Here is a 22,848-nt window from a genome sequence, read left to right as displayed (position 1 = left end):
AGTCTGCATTAGCAGCCTTTGCAGTGGAAGGTGGTGGTTTAAAAGAAAGAAATTAAGAACTGAAAGGCAATATATTTGCGCGTAGAATTTACTTTTAGTGTGGGTGTCCGTTTATTTGTAGTTGTCTGACTTCTAAAAGGCCAACATGCCCATTTCTGCACTTAACATTACTATTAATGTAGCAGTATTTTGAAAAATATAAGAGATTTTTTTTTTTATCTCAGATTTCATCCTGCATCCATTTTGCCCAAATATGTCCCGTGGGTAAGTTAAGCTTCCCACAGGGAGTGCTGAGGTTAGGTCACGGGTCCGGCTGCCTTGCTCTTGTCGTAGTTGGACCGTCCCCTGTTAGCCGCCATGACAGAACCTTCTGGAGACCCACGAGCAGAATGATTTGTTGTAACTGAGGGAATAACTCAATCTATTCTGGGAGAGGAAATGGATTTTGACCCCCATACCGTCCCCTCCCCCTCCCAAAAAAGAAAAAAATAATAACCTTTCCTCGGAAATCCTGAGCTGCTGTTATAACAGGGGTGAATGGGCACCATTTGTTACGTTTCAGGTCTGTCTTGCCATGTTTTATGTTTATTCATTTTGTCTTAGTCACGTATTGTCTTATCATGTATCATGTTAGTTTATGTTTAGTTTATTTCTTGTTACGATTTATTTTCTCGTCATGTCTAGTTATGTTTCGTTACGATTATATTACCTTGTTATGTTGAGTGGTTATCGTCTTAGTTTCGTTTTGTGTTAAGTTTTGATTTATGTTTATTGTTACGTAGACTGGTTGCTGTTTAAACATACACTTTTACATGTCTTTCCGCAAACCTTGCGTTCCTCCTTTTCTCTCTCTCTCTCTCTTTCTGTCATTCACACCCTAATTGTTTCCATTTGTCTATTTACTAAAACTACTAACGCTAGATCAGGATTGGGTAGAACTAACAAACTAATTATGTGTTCATGTTACCTTACGTTTCTCGTGCATGTCATTTACTAATTTACTAATGCTAGGGCAGGATAGGTTTATTACTAACGATTACTAATTACCTTGTTAAACTTGTCATCTATCGCACCTGTTTTTCATTTCCTTGCTGCGCTCTAAACTAATTGTCTACACCTGTCTACACCTGCATTTCTAGCCCAGTCGCACTACGGTTCTTCGCGAAATTGTCTGCCTCTTGTTATCAACGCAACTCTTGAGCATTTACTGTTATTGATTACACGTTACGATCCAAGCCTGTTTTACAGACCATTGACCATTGATTATTGATTTCTGTTTTGTTGACCATCGTTTGTTTTTGACCACGTCTTCGCCTTTGCCTCGCTGTTTGTTTTATGGTTTCAACTTCTGCTTCGCCTTCGACTACGACCCTGCCTGCCGTCCGCCTGTACTTCTGCCTCGCTGACAGCTCCTGCTACCGGACCTCCCTGCACGTCTACCGACTACGAGTTTGTCTCTTCCCTCGGCACCGTGCTTTTTGTTTGTTTACTGTTTGTTTGGCTGGATCTACATGTATGGACTTTGCTTGTTTTGACCACTCTCCTGGGATTTGTCCCGAATAAAGCCCTGATGGGACTTTATCTACCCATTGTTTCTGAGTCGTGCATTTTGGGTCCAATCCCCATGCACCCGTCTCACCATTCCACCATTCCACCATTTTCCCCTTTGATGGGGAACATGACATAGATTTGAGTTCCCTCGCAAGAAAGACATAGCCTCAGACAAATGCTCATGTGCAAACACATTTCAAGAGCCTGAGTCCCAAAAAATTAATAAAAAACAACAAAAAAAGCAATAGCAATTAAACATTATGGTAATTTAAATGCAGTGATGATTGGCCGTTTGACTTAATTAGGACATTCATAATTGCTCTGGCAGTGATGGGAACTCTTTTCCATCACGTGATGGCCAGCTGCTGCAGTAGAGAGATAAGCAGAGCCAAGCAAGGCATGCTGAGACTATGCATTTACAGTCTGATAGAGCAGAGATACGATCTGCTACAGCACAGTACAGTCTGACACGGCACAGATACAGTCTGATACAGCACAGGTACAGTCTGATAGAGCAGAGATAGTCTGATACAGCGCAGGTACAGTCTGACACAGCACATGTACAGTCTGACACAGCACAGGTACAGTCTGACACAGCACATGTACAGTCTGATACAGCACAGGTAGAGTCTGATAGAGCACAGGTACACTCTGATAGAGCACAGGTACAGTCTGATAGAGCACAGGTACAGTCTGATAGAGCATAGGTACAGTCTGATAGAGCACAGGTACAGTCTGATAGAGCACAGGTAGAGTCTGATACAGCACAGGTACAGTCTGATAGAGCACAGGTACAGTCTGACAGAGCACAGGTGCAGTCTGATAGAACACAGGTACAGTCTGATACAGCACAGGTACAGTCTGATAGAGCACGCACAGGTGCAGTCTGACACAGCACAGGTAGAGTCTGATAGAGCACAGGTACAGTCTGATAGAGCATAGGTACAGTCTGATAGAGCACAGGTAGAGTCTGATACAGCACAGGTACAGTCTGATAGAGCACAGGTACAGTCTGAAACAGCACAGGTACAGTCTGATAGAGCATATGAACAGTCTGACAGAGCACAGATACAGTCTGATACAGCACAGGTAGAGTCTGATACAGCACAGGTAAATTTGCCACTGCTGTGACATTTTAATGTGCCGTGCACATTCAGGCTGGAATTAAATAAATGTAAAAACCTGTACTTGAATTTAAAAAGAAGATTTCTTTTTCACAGTTTGGCACATTAATTTTGGTAATTGCTATGTCTGTCAGAAGAGTAAAAGCCAACACTTATTTTACATTTTGACTGTGTTAATGAATGCAAAATTGAATCCAGGCTGCTAAAATAACAACATTTAGCAAAGCTAATTCCAGAATTCATTTGAATTACTTTTATTGAGAAAAAAGAAATTGTCTGAAATTAGACTTGGAGTGGACTGGTATCTCTGGCTGGCCTTAGGGACCAGGTTTTTAACTCTCTCCTATTAGAAGGGCACAAGAGAAAGGGAAAGGCAGATGGGAATAGGTGGAGATTGGACAGTGGAGGGATACCAGGCCAAAATGAATGGAAGAAGAACACCTAGAGTAGGGCTGCCGAACTCTGTTCCTGGAGATCTGCCATCATGTAGGTTTACACTCTAACCCTAACAATGCACACATCATTCTAAAGACACAGCTAAAGATCTTGTTGAGCTGCTAATTAGTAGAATCGGGTGTGCCACATTACAGTTGAAATATTTAAAGGTAAGATTTTTGGTTTTTGGTTACTTATCATCCCTTCCTATCATTGAAACAGGCTCACTGACTCATGATGTTGACTCACCCTCTGTCTGTGTTTATAGTCGGGTTTTGGGTTTCAAAGTGTACATTTGTACGGCCATTAAATGTATCAAAACATTGTACAACTGTACAGCAATTAAAGCTCATTGGTTGAAAAATGGTTCCAACTGCCACAGCCAATGGCATTCCGGGGGCTTATTCAGGTTTTTTCTTTGTCGCTGCCCAAATTGCACTCCAGACGAGCAATCACTGAAACTCTGTGTAATATTTCTTATTATCCAAGCGAAGACTACATATCTAGTTATAAAAACAATACCACTTTGTTATCGGTAGCAACAAGCAAATTAGCTATAGTTAGCTTGAAGTATTTACAAATATCCACTTACGATAAAATATAGGCAATACGAACATAGTAGCGATTGCACAAGCGTTGTGCTTCCGGTGGATATTTGTACATTTGGGAAGCTAAATAATAATTGCTAATTTGCTTGTTATAGCGAACTGGTATTGTTTTCTGACTAGATAAGCCATAGTATACAGTTTCACTGATCGCTTGTCTGGAGTGCAGGTTGGACAGCTACATGTTAATTTTGTCTCTTTACGTGTTCAATCTCCGTAAACCTTTATTTCTTTCAAACTGTAAGTTGCAGTTGCATCGTTTGTGGTAGACTATCATATCTTAGTTATATAGCCATCTAGTTATGCAGCCAAATAACTTGCCTGCTCACAATATAGTTGGTTAGCTAAAGTGAAAATTATAAAAAACTATAATAGAAATCTACATATAGTGTTGAGTAGCACACCAAAATCAAGATCTCATAAATCACTCCATGCTGCACAAGCAGCCTCCCTCTCCTCTGTCCTCATTCTTCTAGATCTCTCTGCTGCCTTCGACACTGTGGATCACTCCATCCCCCTGTCCTCCCTGTCAGCAATGGGGATCTGTGGCACCGCCCTGGACTGGTTTGAGTCCTACCTCTCTGGTTGCTCCTTCCAGGTTGCCTATGCTGGTACAGTATCGACACCTCGGCCCCTTGCCACAGGAGTTCCCCAGGGCTCAGTCCTAGGCCCTCTTCTTTTCTCTCTTTACACTCGTTCCCTTGGCCCTGTTATCACTGCACATGGTCTGTCCTACCACTGCAATGCGGACGATACCCAACTCTTCATCTCATTCCCACCATCTGGTACACAGGTTTCAGCCCTTCCCAAACACTCACGTCACCCCCCTACTTACTTCCCTCCACTGGCTGCCTGTCATGGCTCGCATCAAATTCAAAACATTGTGCTAGCCTTCCAAGCAGTCAAGGGGTCTGCCCCAACTTACCTCCAAAAAATCATCAGACCCATCACCCCTGCCAGACCTCTTCGTTCGGCCTCCACAGGCTGCTTGGTGCCTCCGCCAGTCCGAACTTCCACCTCCTGCTCATGACTACAGTCTGTTCTGGCTCCACGGTGGTGGAACGAACTCCCCGTTGAGGTCAGAAGAGTAGAATCTCTTCCTATCTTCAAGCACAAACTGAAGACGCACCTATTCAAGCTGCACCTCTCCCTCTCCTTCTGTGATATGTACTTGGATGTTTAGTTTGGCTAGGTAAGCAGTTTGTTAATACATTCGCGTGTTGCGGTATTACAATAAAACATTTTTTTTTAAATCAAATAGGCATGGTAAATGGTTGGCATTTATATAGCGCCTTTATCCAAATCACTGTACAATTGATGCTTCTCATTCACCCATTCATACACACACTCACACACCAATGGCAATTGGCTGCCAGGCTGCACAGCAAAGATAAGGATCTGGGCCTATAGGGGTGACATGGCTCAGGCAGTAAGAGCAGTGTCTGGCAGTAGGAGGGTTGCCGGTTCGATCCCTCGCCCGGCTGTGTCGAAGTGTCCCTGAGCAAGACACCCAACCCCCATTTGCATTTCCTGACGGGCTGGTTGGCGCCTTGCATGGCAGCCAATTGCTGTTGGTGTGTGAATGGGTGAATGAGAAGCATCAATTGTACAGTGCTAAATAAATACCAACCTTTTAACTGCGTTGTTTACAATCTGTCCCTTTTACAAAATGTGTTTCGGCGGGAATCCCATTCGCTGATTGCGTAATGAGCTGTAGCCTTTGTAAATAAGACGTTTATTATTAAATAATATTACAGGTACAATTGGTTAAGGGAGGAATTGCGTCTTTTTAGTCAATTTTACTAGGTGCAGTTATCCAGCTAACTCTTTCTTTGTGGAACAGGCCCCAACTCTACAGAATGGTGTATACACATAAATAATAATCGAGCCAGGATAATTAGTGCAAGCTGAAGCCCAGCCCTCCATGAACATTGGCAACCTCTGGATGAAGCACGCTGTGACATTAAAGTGTTGTAGGCCAACCTTCATCAGAGGTGTCAAACTCTGGACCTGGAGGGTGGGAGTGTTTGCACATTTTTGATCCATCCCCTCTTGGTCCACCGGCTGTATGTGCATTGGAAACAGGGTGGGGACTCTCGCCATGCGATTCATTAATCAGGGAATGAAATAATCACTGGAGTGGTGAGACATCCTGAAAGGCAGCAGGCGCTCCAGGACTGTAGGCTGACAGGCCTGGCCGACGTTCTCTTTCCCAGCTCTGCTTCCTCCATGTGTACAGACCACCAGCGCTGGCAATGCTGCATGTTTGGCTTGATAATCCATAACACCGCCACCTTGCGAAGCCACCCGTTGAGCAATCATTAGCAATCATCCCATTCATTAATAATTACCAGCAGCCACGGCGTGGTGCTGATGGCCATTGACATTTATTAAGCAGAGCCCATAGTGTGTCAAATAATACATCAATGCTATTATTAATGCTGGTGATTAAAAAGCCCTTTTTATTCAATTTCAGGCTGATTAGCTGTGGAGGTCTCGGGAAGAGTTATACAAGGACAGCTGGTTTTATTTTTTATTTGCGTCTTTGACAGAAGCCCTGAGCACTTCCACTTCCAAATATTTTATTCACTACAGCTGCATGGCGGTGGCCGTTACTGGCCTGGGGTTTCCACGCTGACCTTGCCTGGTCATGTGGAGATGGATGCCTATGCCACAGTGCAGCCCAGGGTGTTTTCATTACTTTGACACGGTGATAACACAGCACTGGCTTCATCAAGTCTTGTTTCTGGACCGACAGATCCATGCATACAGAGCTGAGAACTGAAAACCATTCAGCTCATTCCACTTCCCCAAGGACACAGAGTGTTTTGTCCACCTGTCAGAGGCAGATTGCAGACAGGTGTGTCACTGTGACAGGCCGGCCTCCATTTTGCCTTGCCAAAGCCATTTTACTCATTTTAATTAAGCTTCGACATAAAAGTGATAATTGGTTTGAGAGGGAGATGCCTAATCTGTGAATTCCTAAACACATTGCTTTTCTATTTAGAGACTGCTTCATGGTCTTGTTCTTTTTCCCTTTGGAGGAAGAATGAATCAAGAATTCATTCATTTCTGTCATCTATAGTATTGTATTGCAAGCATGCATGTATGCAAAGCATAAGACATTAAACTGAATCGCAGTCACTGGTAGCAAAAAAACATTTCTTCGGTAAACAAAAAGTAATCTGTAAGGTCTACCCACTCTGATATGTTCTCCTCCCATACTGAAAAATAGTCCTTCCTATTATTCCTTTGTTGACCCACATTATTCAAAATGCTTCTACTCTGCATTTCAATATCACCTTTTATATGTATACAGACATGCACAGTTAGGGATTTAAACAATAATATACCACATGAGATCAGTAGCCGTCTCAATGAAATACAAGAAAAAAGAAAATAAATGGAAGATGGCACATGTTGATGCACAATATACCAGAATAGTGTGTGCTTTCAGCTAAAAGGCAAAAAAAAACAGGACACGATGTCTGAACTGTGCTTGGGAAGTTTTGGGCCAGTAGATTTCAAAGCCTTCACTTCACACATATAATTGAGGCCTTTAGTTGCAGAGAATTGCATGCATTACTGCATATCATTTGTTTCTATATTGCATATTCTGTATACAATTTACAATTTACACTGTGAACATTGACAGGTCATTGGGCCCTTTGGGATTTTTTTCTGAAGGCTTTGGCTTTGAATTTTTATACATGTTGAATTCAAATGAGGTTGGTGACTATTGGCTCCGCAATCTCATAGGGTTAAAGTCGTATCAAAGGGTGTTTTGGACAGTGCTGAACCTCTGTTTCTTTCATATCCCTTGGCCTGTAGAGAGATGCTATGTATTTAAATATTGGATAAGCAATAATTTATTCAAATCAATTTTTATTTCACCTTTATTTAACCTAGCAGATAAAGTTTTACAAAATTGCAGAAATATCAGAGTATGTTTTGAGAATGAAAGGGATTATTTGGCCAATGGAATGTTGGATAACTATTTCGCTGTCAGATGTAGCACCAGTATTTCAGGAATTTGACCAGGGCTACTCTTTTGAACAGTACCATGAGACCTTTAACGGCCACAGCAAGTCAGGACCTCAATTTAACATTTTAGCACCATCTCCAGCATATTGCCTCCATCACTTTACCTGTCACTGAGTCAATTTTTATTTTGCCCAGTGGGAAGAGTGCCCCCTACTGGCTACCAGCAGCAGCTAAGCTCTTGCAGTTGAGCTTTGCTTCAGCAGTTTGACATCTGTTTTACAGGGTGGCATGGCTGCCTGCCTCGCTGCTTAGAGCACTCTTTGTAGTTTAAGGACAAATTAATGGGGCAAAGGCTTTCATAAGCTTCCTAAAAGACATGGGTAATAGCTATATTTTCACAGAACAGCCGCAGTTGCTTGTTTGTGTCTCAGCCTTGCATTAGTATCATCCCTACAGTACCCGCTGTTCTTAAATGTTTTACCGTTATTTTTTCTGTCCATCACTATCATTGTAAAACTACCCATATTTGGCTATAAAGGAGCAATTAAAGGAAATTGTTTGATAAAAAGCTGAAAATACAAAACTCAGATGGGGCTGTGCTTATTCATGGAGGCTGTTCATGCTGTGGACCCTCAGTCAGGGCTATCGGGTGAAATTCAGGCCTGGGACAAACTTAAACTTATTCCCAGCCCCGGGTCAATTATATTTACAACAAATACGCAGACCATTGCACCCCAAGACAATAACCCCCCCCCATCATTCAGACTGTTCCAGAGCTGGAGACAGATGAGAAGGTGATCTAAATAAATTAGGAAACAGATTTGAGATGTCTTTAATGTCTCTCAGAAAAGTCAGATCACAAATCCAAACGGACGGGTAAAAAGTAAAATGGTGTCACGGCAATGTAAATTCATTTAAAAATCGTTTCTGTGGTTTCACTGCCTGTCTTTTTTTTTTGGCAGTTAGAATCATTGCTGACATTGCTTTATTTCTGTCGTAGTTTATCTTCATGACATAACCAATTTATGCAGCCGAAAACAACTGAACCTCTTTCACTTTCACCTTTTCTGATCAGTCATTACATATTGCATTAAAAACCAGAAAAGCTAAATAAACAAACACAAAACAGGGACAAGGGATATGTCACAAGAAAATAATTTGAAAGTGTTTAACCAGTAAAAAACCCCGAAAATAATTTCTCTAATTCAGACATTTATGAAAGTACAAATCATTAAGTATGCTACAAATAATTTCTAAAAGTTTGAGGTCAGAGTTCTGAGAGAAAAGCACAGATGTCTCTGGTGATGGGACATAGCCAGGAATGCACATCTACTGCTTGAGCTGTTTTTCCAAGTTAAAAACAATGGCTTGGAGGCAGAGAGTTTCGACATACTGTTCTTCCTTGTTAGACCCAGACACCACGGGAGGCATTAAAAGCTACAGTCTTGTGTTGGCAGATGAGGAGGGCAGACAATTTTGAAAAAGTGAAGAAGACGTTTGTGGCACACGTGGGCCAGTCTAGCAACCATGCCAGCGGCTCAATTGGCACAGCTGTCTGTGTGCTAGAGTTTCACAATTCTGCAGTACAGTGGCCTGCTAGCAGACTGGAGAGGAGAGGAGAGGCCGTTTAAATGAGAATCAGCTGGTAAGTGACTGCAGAATAGTACAGGCTTACCTTCTCTGCACTGTTCCTGTGGTGTTGTGTGGGCAGTAATGAGGTCTAACATAGTAACTGACCTATAGGAAAGCACATTAGATAACTGCACACAATTTGAGTGTAGAGCTGCTCACACACATGTGGGTGGCACTGTGGTGACAACAGAAATTATTGTTATTTCCGTGTTGGGGGAAACAAACAAAATAACCAGCCAACTGAATTTTATTTCAATGTATTGAGCCCCAAAAGCCTTGTGCATTTTCAAAAGCAGTTGTCAGGAACAGTGGTTCTGGAGAACTGCAGGGTATGCTGGTTCTTTTGTTTTCACCCACAGACCCAAGACGTGTTAAACAACTGCTTTAATTGATCAATTAAGCACTCGTTAACAATGAGAACCAGTAGACCCTCCAGCTGTGCAGGACCAGGGTGAGGGACTTCTGTGTGTTAATGTGTTCTTAGTAATACAATTAAGGCAATAACATAAGCAAAAAATGCTAATTCAAGCAAGCATCTGTTTAGCACATAATATTATATATTATGGACGTCTCTCTGAACCAAACCTTTATTTTCTCCTCTAACAAAGAAAACATTTACCTAGCTGAAACAACAGACGTGTGCAGCGTCGCGTGAATAACGGTTATTCCCAGAGCCCAACATAGAGGATGCCTTAATGGGGCTTGACGCCGGCTGAATTTGGTTGTTGAGTCATCGTTTTTGAATGTGGGGCAGAAAATCATGTGCCCCAGCTCAGCAAAGGACCGCCTGCAGATCGCCCACTGTATCAAGTCAGAGATACTCACAGAAACATTCTGATTTGATTTTCTGATCCTCCGAATGTACAGTGCAGGTCTGCATGAGTGGGTGATGGTAACAATGTGGGCCTGGCTTGTTGTCAAGGATCACACCAAAGTTCTTGGTGCTCTTGGCAGGAGTCACCCATTTGCACAAATGTTGTAATGGACATGATCTTTCTGGAAGGAAGAGCAGCTCAGTCTTGTCTCCATTGAGATTGAGATGGCGGGAGGCAAGTTGAGATGCATGCTACAACCTGTGTGCGTGGGGGGTAAAGATAACTGGATGTCATCCTCATAGCACTGGTAAGAGAAACAGGGATGCGATGATCAAGAGATTAGTGAGTGAGATTAGTTAGATCAGGACCAATCCCTGGGGGAACCCCAGTAGAGAGGGCTTTGGAAGACGATGGTGACCCTCTCCAAAAAAGCTGATGCATGCTCTAGGAGAACAAAGCAAGTGGACTTAATGAATGGTCTGTGAGCAGCTTGTCCCCTGGCTATATTGGTGTGACTATTTAAATAGCACTGGTAATGTTACAGGTTTGATTCATTACTCTACATTTTATTTAGCACATGCTTTTATCCAAAGCGACATACAAATGCATATCAACAAACCAACAAACAACCAAACATGCCAGATAAGGTCTGTATCTACCATACCAAGAAAACAACAACTTGAGGAACTACAGTTCCAAGACGAATACAAATGTCCTAGATGAAGGTATAAAATACAAGGGGCTAAAGATAGAGACAATAGATTAGGGGACTCCCGCAAAGCAGTTAAGGTACAGCGTGAAGAGCTCTTCAGACTGTCGTGGAAATTGGGCAGCGAGTGAGCAGTTCTTATGGTGATGAGGAGGTCGTTCCACCACTGGGGAGCTAGGGTGGAGAAGCTCCACAGTTGGAACAAGCAAGAGCCGTTCACACGGCTGGCAGGATGAGCAAGTCTGCCTGTGGCAGCAGAGCGGAGTGGTGGAGCTGGAGTGTGGGGCTGAAATTATGTCCTGTAGGTAGGGAGGGGCCATCTTGTTGTTTGCAGCATGGGCCAGAGGCAGAACTTTGAATCTGATCCTAGAAGCAACTGGTAGCCAGTGGAGTGACTTTAGCAAAGGCGTGATGTGTGAAAACTTAGGAAGGTTGAAGACGATATCAATATCAATATAAGCTATTCTTAACAACATCTAGTATAGTACTGTAAATGAGTTAAAACCTGTTAATGAATATGATGTGACAAGTGAAAGTCATTTTGTCTTAATTACATCAAAATATACATGAAGCTAATCTTGTCTGTCATAACAGTAGTTGTTTACTCTGGCTGTTAAAACACTCAGTAAACAGGTGTTAATGAAGTTGTTTAGACAGATAAACATGTGCCATGTACCGTGGAAAAGCATGTTAAGCAAGTAAACGTAATAAAAGTTAAAATGTCAGAAAGGGCAATGTTTGCCATGGCTAATGTTACAGCCATGTGGGGTTTATGAAGGCCTTACAGTATGCCCTGTTAGCCAGGGTTCACATTTCTCAGGTAATATTAAAAGATCATGAAGGTTCGATATCTACTATATTGCATTCACATGATTATTTTTTCATGCAGGTGTTCTTTCAGTTGCTCATATTGAAAGGGAAGCGATATAGCTTGATAGTTGCCTCAACAACAATGTCTTCCTCTCAACATCATTTTCACTATTCGGGTGCAGAAGCAAAATATAACAAATAAAGACGTCAAAAAATTATGGCAAAGTTGTTTCCAGACATGGAAAACTGTGATGTTGTTCCTCTGTCTGTGAACACTTTGTCTTGTTTTTTTTTATCCCACTGCATTATCAACCTCTGACAATTAATGAACAGAACGGAGGCAGAAACCTTTCTCTGACAGTGTCAGTAATGAAAAGAATCACTCTGTCACAAACAGACCGTTCTCCTAATTTTTTAAAATTTGAATGTGTTATAATCACTATGGACAAGAAAATTAAAACTCTTACTCAAGCCATATCTGAATAGTTAAGACGTTCAACAGACTTTAGAAAATCAAGGTAATCTCTAAAGATAAATGTGATTGAATGATTTTTAATATATATATATATATTTTGTGTGATATTATCTTCATATGGAAATGAAATTAGATTGTTATACTGATTTCGGGGCATACCAGGTTCATACATCGCTGGGACATAACATCATATAAGTTCTCGCTGTTACTGAAATTGGTTTTCTGTCAGGCGGCCCTTGGGGATTGGGGGTAGGGGATGGTCTGCAGTCTGTGTCCATGACAAATGGCCATACAAGCAGAATACTCCCATAGGAGGATCACTGTCGAGAGGGTCGTCAGCGAGCTCACAGCCACACGTACAGCGCAGGGGGGCCTCCGAACCACCGAACCACCCCCCCATGTGTACAGTCCTCCGGTCTGCACTGGAGAAAATGCTCTGGAAGGTTCCATCAAAGCTAGGGCCTATTCAGGCTTTGCCAAATACCTGTCATTATAATCCTCAAAACATTCCTCATAATCCCCTCATAATTCCTTGGAGTTTTTTCAGTTTTTACAACTATTTTAGCTATACCTCATTTCAGTTAGAACTCCCTCTTCCCCCTTTGACTCCCATACACTCAAATGTCCCCCCACAGACTGGCAACCCTTTCCCATTTCGGTATATTTGGAAGGGATTGCAAGTGCAGCGGGTTAATGTGGGAGCCTGGCTACTGCAAGGCTGTCTGTTTCACCTTTTGTGATGTGCTCAGAGCCGGGCGTACCTTTGTCAGCCTGTGTCCAGTCACGAGCGTGACTAATCGTCGCGTGATAAATTGGCGCTTTTGTGTGCGGTGAATGCCTGCAAATGGCCAATGAAAGCAGATCTGTCTTTTCTGAATGGACTTTGTCTCAGCAGCAGCAAATCTCCGTTTACAGAATAATTTGCCTTCGGCCACAAGTGAGCCGCCAGTGATGGGACTGTATTTGGGTGCCTTCTGTTTTCAGTCATTTCAGTCATTCAACTTATGTTCATAGCTGCTATGCTTTCATTTGATTGAGGTCATCCTTTTAAGAGGATTTTTTAATGTAAATGTAACATGCTGGCTTATATTTAGGAAACAGGAAACACATCACAAGATGGTGAATAGTTCAGTTAAAATTAAATCGAAATTCTTCATTCTGCACCAAGGAGTAGTCAGCCATGTTTCATTCCTACTGGCCCTTCCTCGCCATCCTCATCATCTTCCATGAGACAGGTCCTTCATTTTAGTAGGGCCTCTTGTGAAGGTAAAATGGTGTGGTACGCTTACAGCAGTCTCTTAAACCTAAGGCAATAATGTAGCATGAGTGATACTGAATCTGTTTGAGCTAAGTATCTCTGTTTTTAACAGAAAAATGCTATTTTTCCTTATTTTGACTGAGACATTCAATCTAAGCTTTGAAGGAATACACAATGTAATATTTGCTCTAATATGTTTAAATGAGAAAAAAAAAAATCTTCATATTTGTTATGAATGCTCCAATGTACTTGATTAATCTAAATATATGTCATCTGGTGTATTTATTCCTCCAACCAGACACAGTATTGTGTGACCATCATGTCTGAATTGCGTTTCTTCATTCTGACACTGAAATCAAAACCTAGCTCAATTTCAGATTCATAGATCATAAAAAAAATATTATTTACTAGCACTGTTTCATTATTTACAAGCACTGTTTCAACTTTTAAGAGAATCAGTAAGAAGGGTGGCATGGATGGTGCAGTGGGTAGCACTGCCACCTCACAGCAAGGAGGTTCTGGGTTTCGAATCCCGGTTGGCCGGGGCCTCTCTGTGTGGAGTTTCCATGTTCTCCCTGTGTTTGCATGGGTTTCCTCCAGGTACTCTGGTTTCCTCCCACAGTCCAAAGACATGCAGGTTAGGCTGATTGGAGAGTCTCACTGTGGGTGTGAGTGGGAGTGTTGGTGTGTGTGCCCTGCAATGGATTGGCAACCTGTCCAGGGTGTACTCCTGTCTTTCGCCCAATGTATGCTGGGATAGGCTCCAGCCCCCCTGCGACCCTGTTCTGGATAAGTGGGTTAAGATAATGGATGGATGGATGGAGAATCAGTAAGAAGTCAAAAGAATATTTCTATTTCACAAGCTGATAGCAATGAAAGAGAGAGATGGAGGGCATACTGTGAGGGATTTCAGTAATATATGGAGTCAGTTTTGGTATGCTATCTGTATGGTCATCCAACATGAGTCAGGCATGATGTTCAAATAGCTGTCATCCATGAATAAACATTTTATGCCCTGCCTTCAAGCCAAGCAGAGTCTGAGTGTTTCTGCCATCATATGTTGAAACTATTACACTTCAGGTTATTTCTGGTGGAACAGTATTTTGTTCTAGGGCATAGATTACAGAATCATTACATGATTAAGCAGCAGAAACAGGAACTGATGTTTCTCACCGGCTCTTAATCACAAAATCTATATCCGAATGCTCGGAGTGTGAAGCTGTTGATGGCCAGCAATTATGTTTGATTAGGTCTGCTGAGTCAGAGCCATCTTTAAAACACACTCACACAAAGAAGACTTATCACTCTGCTTCGATTCAGACTTCTGGACTCAAATCTGTAGGAACACCTTCACGATGACCACCAATACTAACCTACAACTAATACAATATAAGGTAATTCACAGAACTCATATCACCCACCAAAAAATGTATAAAATGAGATTTGTGGACTCTTGCACTCACTGCTCTTTGAACACCTGGCTCGGCCCGCCAACTCACCATTTCTGGAAACAAGTCACAGACCAAATGTCTCTCATTATGAGCTGTCGCATTCCACTCTGTCCATCCCTCTGTCTACTAGGAGACCTCTCAACAGTCAACCCACCAAATTAAAATACCAAACCTAGACTCAGTGCCCTAGCTATCGCCAAGAAAACCATCCTCTTAAACTGGAAAACAAGACACAAAATAAACTTAACACAATGGTTAAATCTTCTCAAACAACACATATCCATGGAAATAATCTCACACCAGCATTAAAGCTCACACTTTGCAAACATTTGGGGTCCTTTCATTAAACCATTCAATTTGTTGACTCTGTTAACTAATCCCCCCAACCCCACCCTCGCCAATATATACTCACATACTCCAGGAATACATTAAAAAAACACACTCCCACAGAAACTTGTACAATTTTCAATCTGTACCAAGAGCCATGGCAACTCCAGTCACTGTCCATCTTCCACCATAGATTGAGAAGGCATCAGTTTAAACTATGATCCTTCCCTATCTTAACTCTGAGAATGCTAAAATGCTCAGTGTCAATTCAACTCTAACAAGGTTTTCTGTTAGGGATAGAAATGCACTCTGTTGGAGTAAAATTGATTGATTTCATTCCCGGTCATATTTTCTACCCGAAAAACCCTTGTGTGTCCTATAGCGGTGGGAGGGTCACGTGGTCATCTCTGAGAACAGGATGTGTCATGAAAAGGCTTAAATTATCGCCTCCAACTGCCGCCCCACCATCATGACTCATCAATAGAAGCCACTGACGTATTGGCCTGACTGTCGGCCTATTGAAGCCACATTCCCAGCTGGGTGGACATATCCCAGGTCAGAGTCCACCTGGTCCGGCTCAGACGTGCAGTGAGACCAGGAGCCTGATAATACTGGTCACTTCTTACTCATTCTTACACTGACCGCTTATGCTATTGCCCTCAAACTTTACAACACAATCGCACAGCATGCTATGGGTACTAGACTAACATGATTTAAATTGAAACTGTGCGAAAGTCTTGAAAATATATTTGCGATATATAAGGTAAATATATGAAAAATCATATTTAGTTTGAAACAAATTAGTTTGAGGTGAACAGAAATGCGCATCAATCGTAACTCTCCCACCTTTTATTACATTCACATTTTAGTCATTTAGCATTGTATATCGTTTTTTTTTTTTTTGCTGCTGGTTGCTAGTCTGATTTTGGTCTCTCCTCCTCGTCGTCCCATTTTATGAAACCAACAAAATAAAAAATAAATACATCAGAAGTATTAAGCGATTACCTCTAGGGTAGTAGCCTGTGCAGCAGTTGCTAGGTGACTTTCGTATTTCTGATACCAATTAAAAAGAGGTACAGGCATATGGCCAATTGTCGCTGTGTTTTTCTCATTTTTACCTGTTTACAGACACAGGATTGGATGTCTAAAAGTAAAGAGGAAAAAACAGAAATGCAGTCGAAGAATCGATTTTATATGGAACTCATTTAGAAGTACAAAAACTCAATTCATTCAAATTGTCCCAGGAAAGAATAATAATTTTCCGGGGCAGTCGCTCAAAAAAGAGAGCTATCCCGAGAAAACCAGAACGTGTGACAACCCCAGCAGTAATACTCCCCCCTTCCCTCGGCTTTTTAACTTTGCATAAAGAACCGTCAAAGTCACCAGCTGCCATTTTAGGAAGATGAAAGTCACTTCCCCCCTTCGGTCTGGTCTGGATTAAAAATAGCTACATGCTAAATGTACACCTATACACACGAGCCAATCCTTCAGTCCGAATGACACGTCCTCAAACTTTGTTGATAAGCTTTGCTTTATTTATAGCTGCCTAGTTCATGTAAATGACCGCTTTGTGCCTTGGACTTGATTTAACAACACGACGGCTAATTTTTCAAGAAGAGTTTGAAAAATGAAGCAAGGCTTTTAGTGAAATGCGACATTAGCCCAGAGGATGCAAACAACTTTGGCCTGTATAGCCTGTCAGCTAACATGAAATAGGAGATAGAGATGATGATGGTGTTGATGATGATCACGATCAGTGTTGGAGCACTGGACACCTGGGATCACACTGTCTGGAGAGTACACAGTAGGTTTTAAAGGCTATACTTGAGTGCATCAGAGCAGGGTACTTGAGTTGTTGGTATTACCTTGTTGGAGGTGCTGTGTTTGGGCAGAGATGGTGTTAAATTGAGACTCACTGTAGTCTTGAGAGACCCAATGGCACTTTTTGAAAGCTAAGTTGCATTATTGGGAGTATCCTGGTCAAATTCCCGCCCAAAAATGAATTCTGTGCACTTAATAATGTCTCCTGCTTCTGATTCACTACACAATCCCTTGCAGGTTTTTACTTATTTGGGTCATCTCTAAAATGAGAATCGATGTTTCAGTTGAACTACCTGGTTAAAAAAAGTCTACTCTCAATATCTTAGCATATATCTTCTGCTCCACTACATTTTTATTTCTGTAATAGACTATTTTCATGAGCTTATTGTGTATTATTTATCTGTGCTTTTCCTTACATTGTATGAAAGTCACAGAGGAGTCAAAAGGTTACCAGCATAGATGATACATTCACCAATATATCCAGTAATAGTTCTAATAGTGAATCAAAAGTTTTCTTTTTCAGTTTAGTTGAATGTTCTATGAGGTGAGCTGTGTGTAGAGATTGTGTCAGTGTAATCTTAGTGAAAGGTTTCTGATAGTGAGTCTTATCAGAAGAAAAACACCAAGCTGCACACGGTTTCCATTTCCCCCCAAAGCACTTGTATCACTTTTATTTTTATAAACAACTGTGGCAACTTTTTAAAAAATGAATCATTCTGCAGAGATTCAGTTATGTCTCAATGCACAGTTGACTGTGCTCAGATGAGATGGTCCACCAGAATGGAGGAAATGTTTTGCCTTTTTGACAAACTATAGCAAAAGCATATTCATGGTGTGTTGAGGGGACTATTATTGTCAGTGCCAAACGGCATAAAATTGGTGTAAAAAAGCATAGAAATTTGGTATTGGCCGAAAAAGCTTGTTTCTGGGAAGACAGAACGGTGGAGCAAAATGGTCACCATGGAATCATTCCCGAACACTTGAGCACATCATATACCCTCGCCTCTGTCTGAAGACTGCAGGCAATTGCTGTGTTCCTCAGACCCGTCTGATTTTCAGCCAAGACAACAGAAAATCTTATTACAGCTCATTCCCCACCCAGGAGCAAAAAAAACAAAAAAAAATGTAAAAAAACTTGACGAACAAGATGTCTTCTGTCATTAACGATAAAAGGCCTCCCTTGAAAGGTTAGTTCTAAGAGGTAAACATAATTAAAATGTGCGATGGTACAGGTGGAGGAGGCCGCGCTGCGACTGTGTTAAAAGCGCGTAGGCCGAGCGGCACAGCAGATCCCGCTAACGCGTCCGCTAGGGGCCCGTGTCCGTCTGTCTCTCCTGAGCGCCACCGCGGCGTTCTCTAATAACGGACTCTGCGATTCGGTCTCATGTGCACGCGGCCTCATTTTCATTATCAGATCCGGGACGTCCCCCAGGTCCCCCCACCGCCCCGCACCGCATTAATTAGAAATGGTGGGGGTCCGGGGTGGGGGTGGTTACTGGAATAAATGACAGCTGCAAATCTGGTAGAAATACACCTTCATTTTCACCTCCGAGCCAGGGGACCCAGGAGATTCTTCTGGGGGGGGGAGATGTACCGCACATTTTAATAACAAAACCTTGCGCTGGGAAAGAATGAGAAGGAACAAAAAGAATAACAAAAGACAAATCTCATCTGAGAGATGAGAGCGGGGCCCTGGAGGGAGGGGCTGGCGGTTGTAATGGCGCTTATTTTGTGTTTGGGAAAAACGTGGTGTTCCCGCTTTGATCCATTTGAGCACTGCGTTCTGCAGAGCTCCTCCCATTCCCTGTTGATTATTTGTTGTTTAATTTATCTGCACGACAGACATGATTGATGAATGAAAAACTACACAACCCAACAGGATGACAAACCACACTGCACTATGAACTACTCAGAACAATTCTGCAATTCTGCGTTCTGGCCAATTCCTGTTTTTCACAAATGTGGCATGCACGTCACTCAAAATAATATAGTTTATTTATTTGCATTGTTTGTGTAATAACCACATTTTTAAGACATTAATGCTATATTGCATAACATTTTTTTTTAATTGTATGAATATGTTTCAAACAGTTGTGTGCAAGTAAAATGAGCGTTTTTTAACAGGATATTATTTTTATGACCAACCTTTCAAAAATGTTTTATTTATCAGGAACTTCTGTCATTTTACATGTTTTTTTATCTTTCTGTTCCCCTCTCTCTCTTTCTCTGGTTCTCTCCATTGCCCAGAGGAACCCCACGGGTTCACAGCATGTTAGTCTGATCTGCAGGGAGGCAGAGCGACAGTTAAGGAAGGAGCGGAAAGAAACATCACACTGTGGCGAGGACGGATGTCTGTCGACCACACGCCGTCGCTGGCCTAAATCATCCCACCAATCCCTGCTGCTGCTCCCAGCAAGTCTGTCCGCTGGTACTTTCAAAGCCTCTCATTTCAATAAGCAGCAAGATTTCTAAACTTATATTTTATGTATCTTCTGCACAGTCCATTAGCGCTGTTATGTAAGAGGGAAAAGTTTGTGATTTCTTATTTTTGTTTCTTATATAAAGTAAAATACTGATATATATTGATTCATTTATAATATATATATATATATAAATTAATAAATATATATCAGTATTTTACTTCCTATAAAAAGTTTGTGATTTCTTATTTTTGCTTCTTATACTAAGTAAAATACTGATATATATATATATTGATTCATTTATATATATATATATATATATATATATATATATATATACTTGCTTATGACACAATGGTGAGGTGGGGGTATTGTCCATCATTGTGTTGCAGTACAAGCCAGCAACAGCTTATGAGGATGAGGATGAGTATTATAACATGACATCACTGAAATGAAACAATGTGTATCTGACTGGCTGGCTGCTGCTGTTAGTGGAGGCGCTAGTACATAACCTAGTAAATGCCACAGCCAACTGGGCATCCAAACAAGGTGTTGGACAAGTGGAGGACAGCTGGCTTACACACTTGGGTGGAATGTAACACTGCCAAGGCCAGGCTGTTCCTCTTGCACCCCCTGCAGGAAGCACAGTCAAACACCACTTCTCTCAAAGTGAGAATTCAGCCATAGATAAGAGGTGAAGGGAAGATAATTAATTATTCTGGGTACAGACAGAAGGCCATGCCTGAGGTTTCTATGAACTACAGTGCTCTGCTCCAGACAAGGGGTAGATATGCACCACTAAAGGCTGTATACTTGCAGTAATAGCACCAGCTTTTTCATGCCTATGGAAGACTTTACCAGTCACCTACCCTGTACTTTCCTTCAGTCAAGTAAAAACCTCCCTAACCCTTGTTCTCAATCAATCAATCAATCAATTGCATTTTATTTGTGTAGCACATTTCATACAACAATTGCAGCTCATTGTTCTTTACATAAAATGAGAGAAAATTAAAGAAATGACAGCAAAATAATAAAGGAAATAAAAAGATCAGATTAAAAGCAATAAAAATCACTTGGCAGTGTACCAAAGAAAACCTTGGGGATATGAACCCTAACAATAAAACCTAGGGGATTAGATCCCCAATAACAACAACAATCTAAAAATAAAATAAATAAGTAAATCCTTTAAGAAAATACAGTACTGTGCAAAGGTTTTAGGCAGGTGTGAAAAAATGCTGTAAAGTTAGAATTAGAAATGTTAATAATTTATTTTTATCAGTTAACAAAATGCAAAGGGAGTGAACAGAAGAAAAATCTAAATCAAATCAATATTTGGTGTGACCACCATTTTCCTTCGAACCAGCATCAATTCTTATAGGTACACTTGCACAAAGTCAGGGATTTTGTGGGCATGAAGTCAGGTGAGTGATTAACCAATTATACCAAACAGGAGCTAATGATCATCTATTTAATATGTAGGTTGAGACATAACCTTGAACTGAAACAGAAACAGCTGTGTAGGAGGGTTAATACTGGATGAGGAACAGCCAAACTCTGCCTCCAAGGTGAGGTTTCTGAAGACAGTTTCATATCAGAAGTCATACACCATGGCAAAACTGAGCACAGCAAATAATATGTAGGTAGTTATACTGCGCGATGTTAAGTAGTTATACTGCATCAGCAAGGTCTCACTCAGGCAGAAATTTCAAGGCAGACAGGGGTTTCCAGATGTGCTGTCCAAGCTCTGTTGAAGAAGCACAAAGAAATGGGCATCACATCACATTCGAGTTCCTTCAAAAACTGTGTGCAAGTATACCTAAAATAAGTGATGCTGTTTTGAAGGCAAAGGGTGGTCACACCAAAAACATTCTTTTTTTTTTTCTTCTGTTCATTCACTTCTTCTGTTCATGCATTTTGTTAATTGATAAAAAATAAACTATTAACATTTCTATTTTTTAAAGCATTCTTAGTTTTTCACACCTGCCTAAAACTTTTGCACAGTACTGTACCTATTGTATATAATGTAAATAAAAAGGGGGGGTAGTAGAAGGATACTTCAGTCTCTTACTTTAGACTTGACAGTAACAATTCAAATGAGACAGTTTTATTTGCTTTGTTTTAAATCTCTTTATCCTGGTTGCACTTGCCTTTAAAAAACATCCTTAGCACTAATTGTGTGGACAGTAGTTATTTGTCTTGAGAGTTTTTGACTTGCTAATATGCCAATGCAAAGTTATTTTGTCAAACTGATAAGAGCATCTGGCTAATCATGTAAACCTAAATTCCTCTTTTTCCCCTTGTTGTCTCATTTGTGCCCCCACAGACTTGTACCCCACTTTCTACCTCATAAACTGATTGGTTGTATTGAGCCCACTGCCATGGACTCTGGTCTCCCAGGGCACCTTGGGATTGGCCACAGTGGGTGGCAGAATGCCTGGGCTGCCATGGAAACCTGCACCAATCATGAAAGAAGCTGTACAGCCAGACTAACAGGCACCGTGTGTTTCCTCTGCTTCTCCCTGCCCATTTCACAGTTAAATGCAAAAGTATTAAGACAGTGACACAATTTCTGAGATTTTGGCTCTGTACTCTACATCCTTCTGTGAACTGGTAGAAGAAACGTTTTAGTATTTGCTTTTTATGAAAACATGTGTCTTCACTATGACAAGAACATGTTATAGTGAAAATATTGTCAAAATGTTTTATTTTTATTGAGTGGCCCTTGCAGTGCAGGTATATAATTGAGCTGAATATGGCAGATTCATGTCTGCTACAGAGGTCAGAAGGAGTGTTAGGAGGGCATTGGATATAAATAAAAAAATTCATATGAAGTGCATAATCTCAGCTTTAATTTTACTTTTATATTTCTATTTTAATTTACATCCATATTGTAGGATGATCCTTGTAGGAATTACAGCCCTTTGGATATATAGCCTCCCATTTTAGGGGGACAAAAGTAATTGGACAATTAGCTATTTATTGACTCAGTTGCTTATTGGCCAGGGTCAAAACAACCTAAATTGTGTCACTGTCCCAATATTTTTGCATTTAACTGCATATGAGCCAGGAATGATGCTGCCCTTTGGTTTAGTCCAAATTCCTTGATTTCCCCAGAGGTCTGAAAATTAGCTAGAGCAAATCCAATCTATTTTCATGCAATGTCGGCTTTGTAATTTGTAAAAACCCCATGTCTCATGGTTTTTGCTCCCAATTGACTTAATCGATTCTAGGTCTACATATTATTGATGTGGACTTGCAAAATAATTTCTAACATTTTGAGGAATTTTGTAAGCCACCATCATTTTACCTGAACATCAATATATGTCTATATATCTTTATCTCTCTACCGATATGCATAAGGTAAGGACATTAAGATTGCTGTGTGATGGGTATAAACAGTTATTTTATCTGACAGGTCTCCTTTACTGATC

The 22,848-nt window shown here is 41.1% G+C and overlaps 1 protein-coding gene across 1 annotated transcript in view; it reads left to right on the top strand.

Annotated features, from left to right (window-relative positions):
- The window catches only part of LOC133137652 (keratin-associated protein 4-2-like), a 22,369-nt gene extending 597 nt beyond the window's left edge, over window positions 1-21,772 (top strand). The window contains exon 2 of the mRNA XM_061255992.1: window positions 21,741-21,772. Coding sequence (XP_061111976.1) covers window positions 21,741-21,772 — 32 coding nt within the window. The remainder of the gene's footprint in view (window positions 1-21,740) is intronic.
- Window positions 21,773-22,848: the final 1,076 nt, after the last annotated feature.

The sequence above is a fragment of the Conger conger genome, chromosome 9, assembly GCF_963514075.1.
Source record: "Conger conger chromosome 9, fConCon1.1, whole genome shotgun sequence".
NCBI classification, from domain to species: Eukaryota; Metazoa; Chordata; class Actinopteri; order Anguilliformes; family Congridae; genus Conger; species Conger conger.
This window is presented reverse-complemented; position numbering and strand designations above follow the sequence as displayed.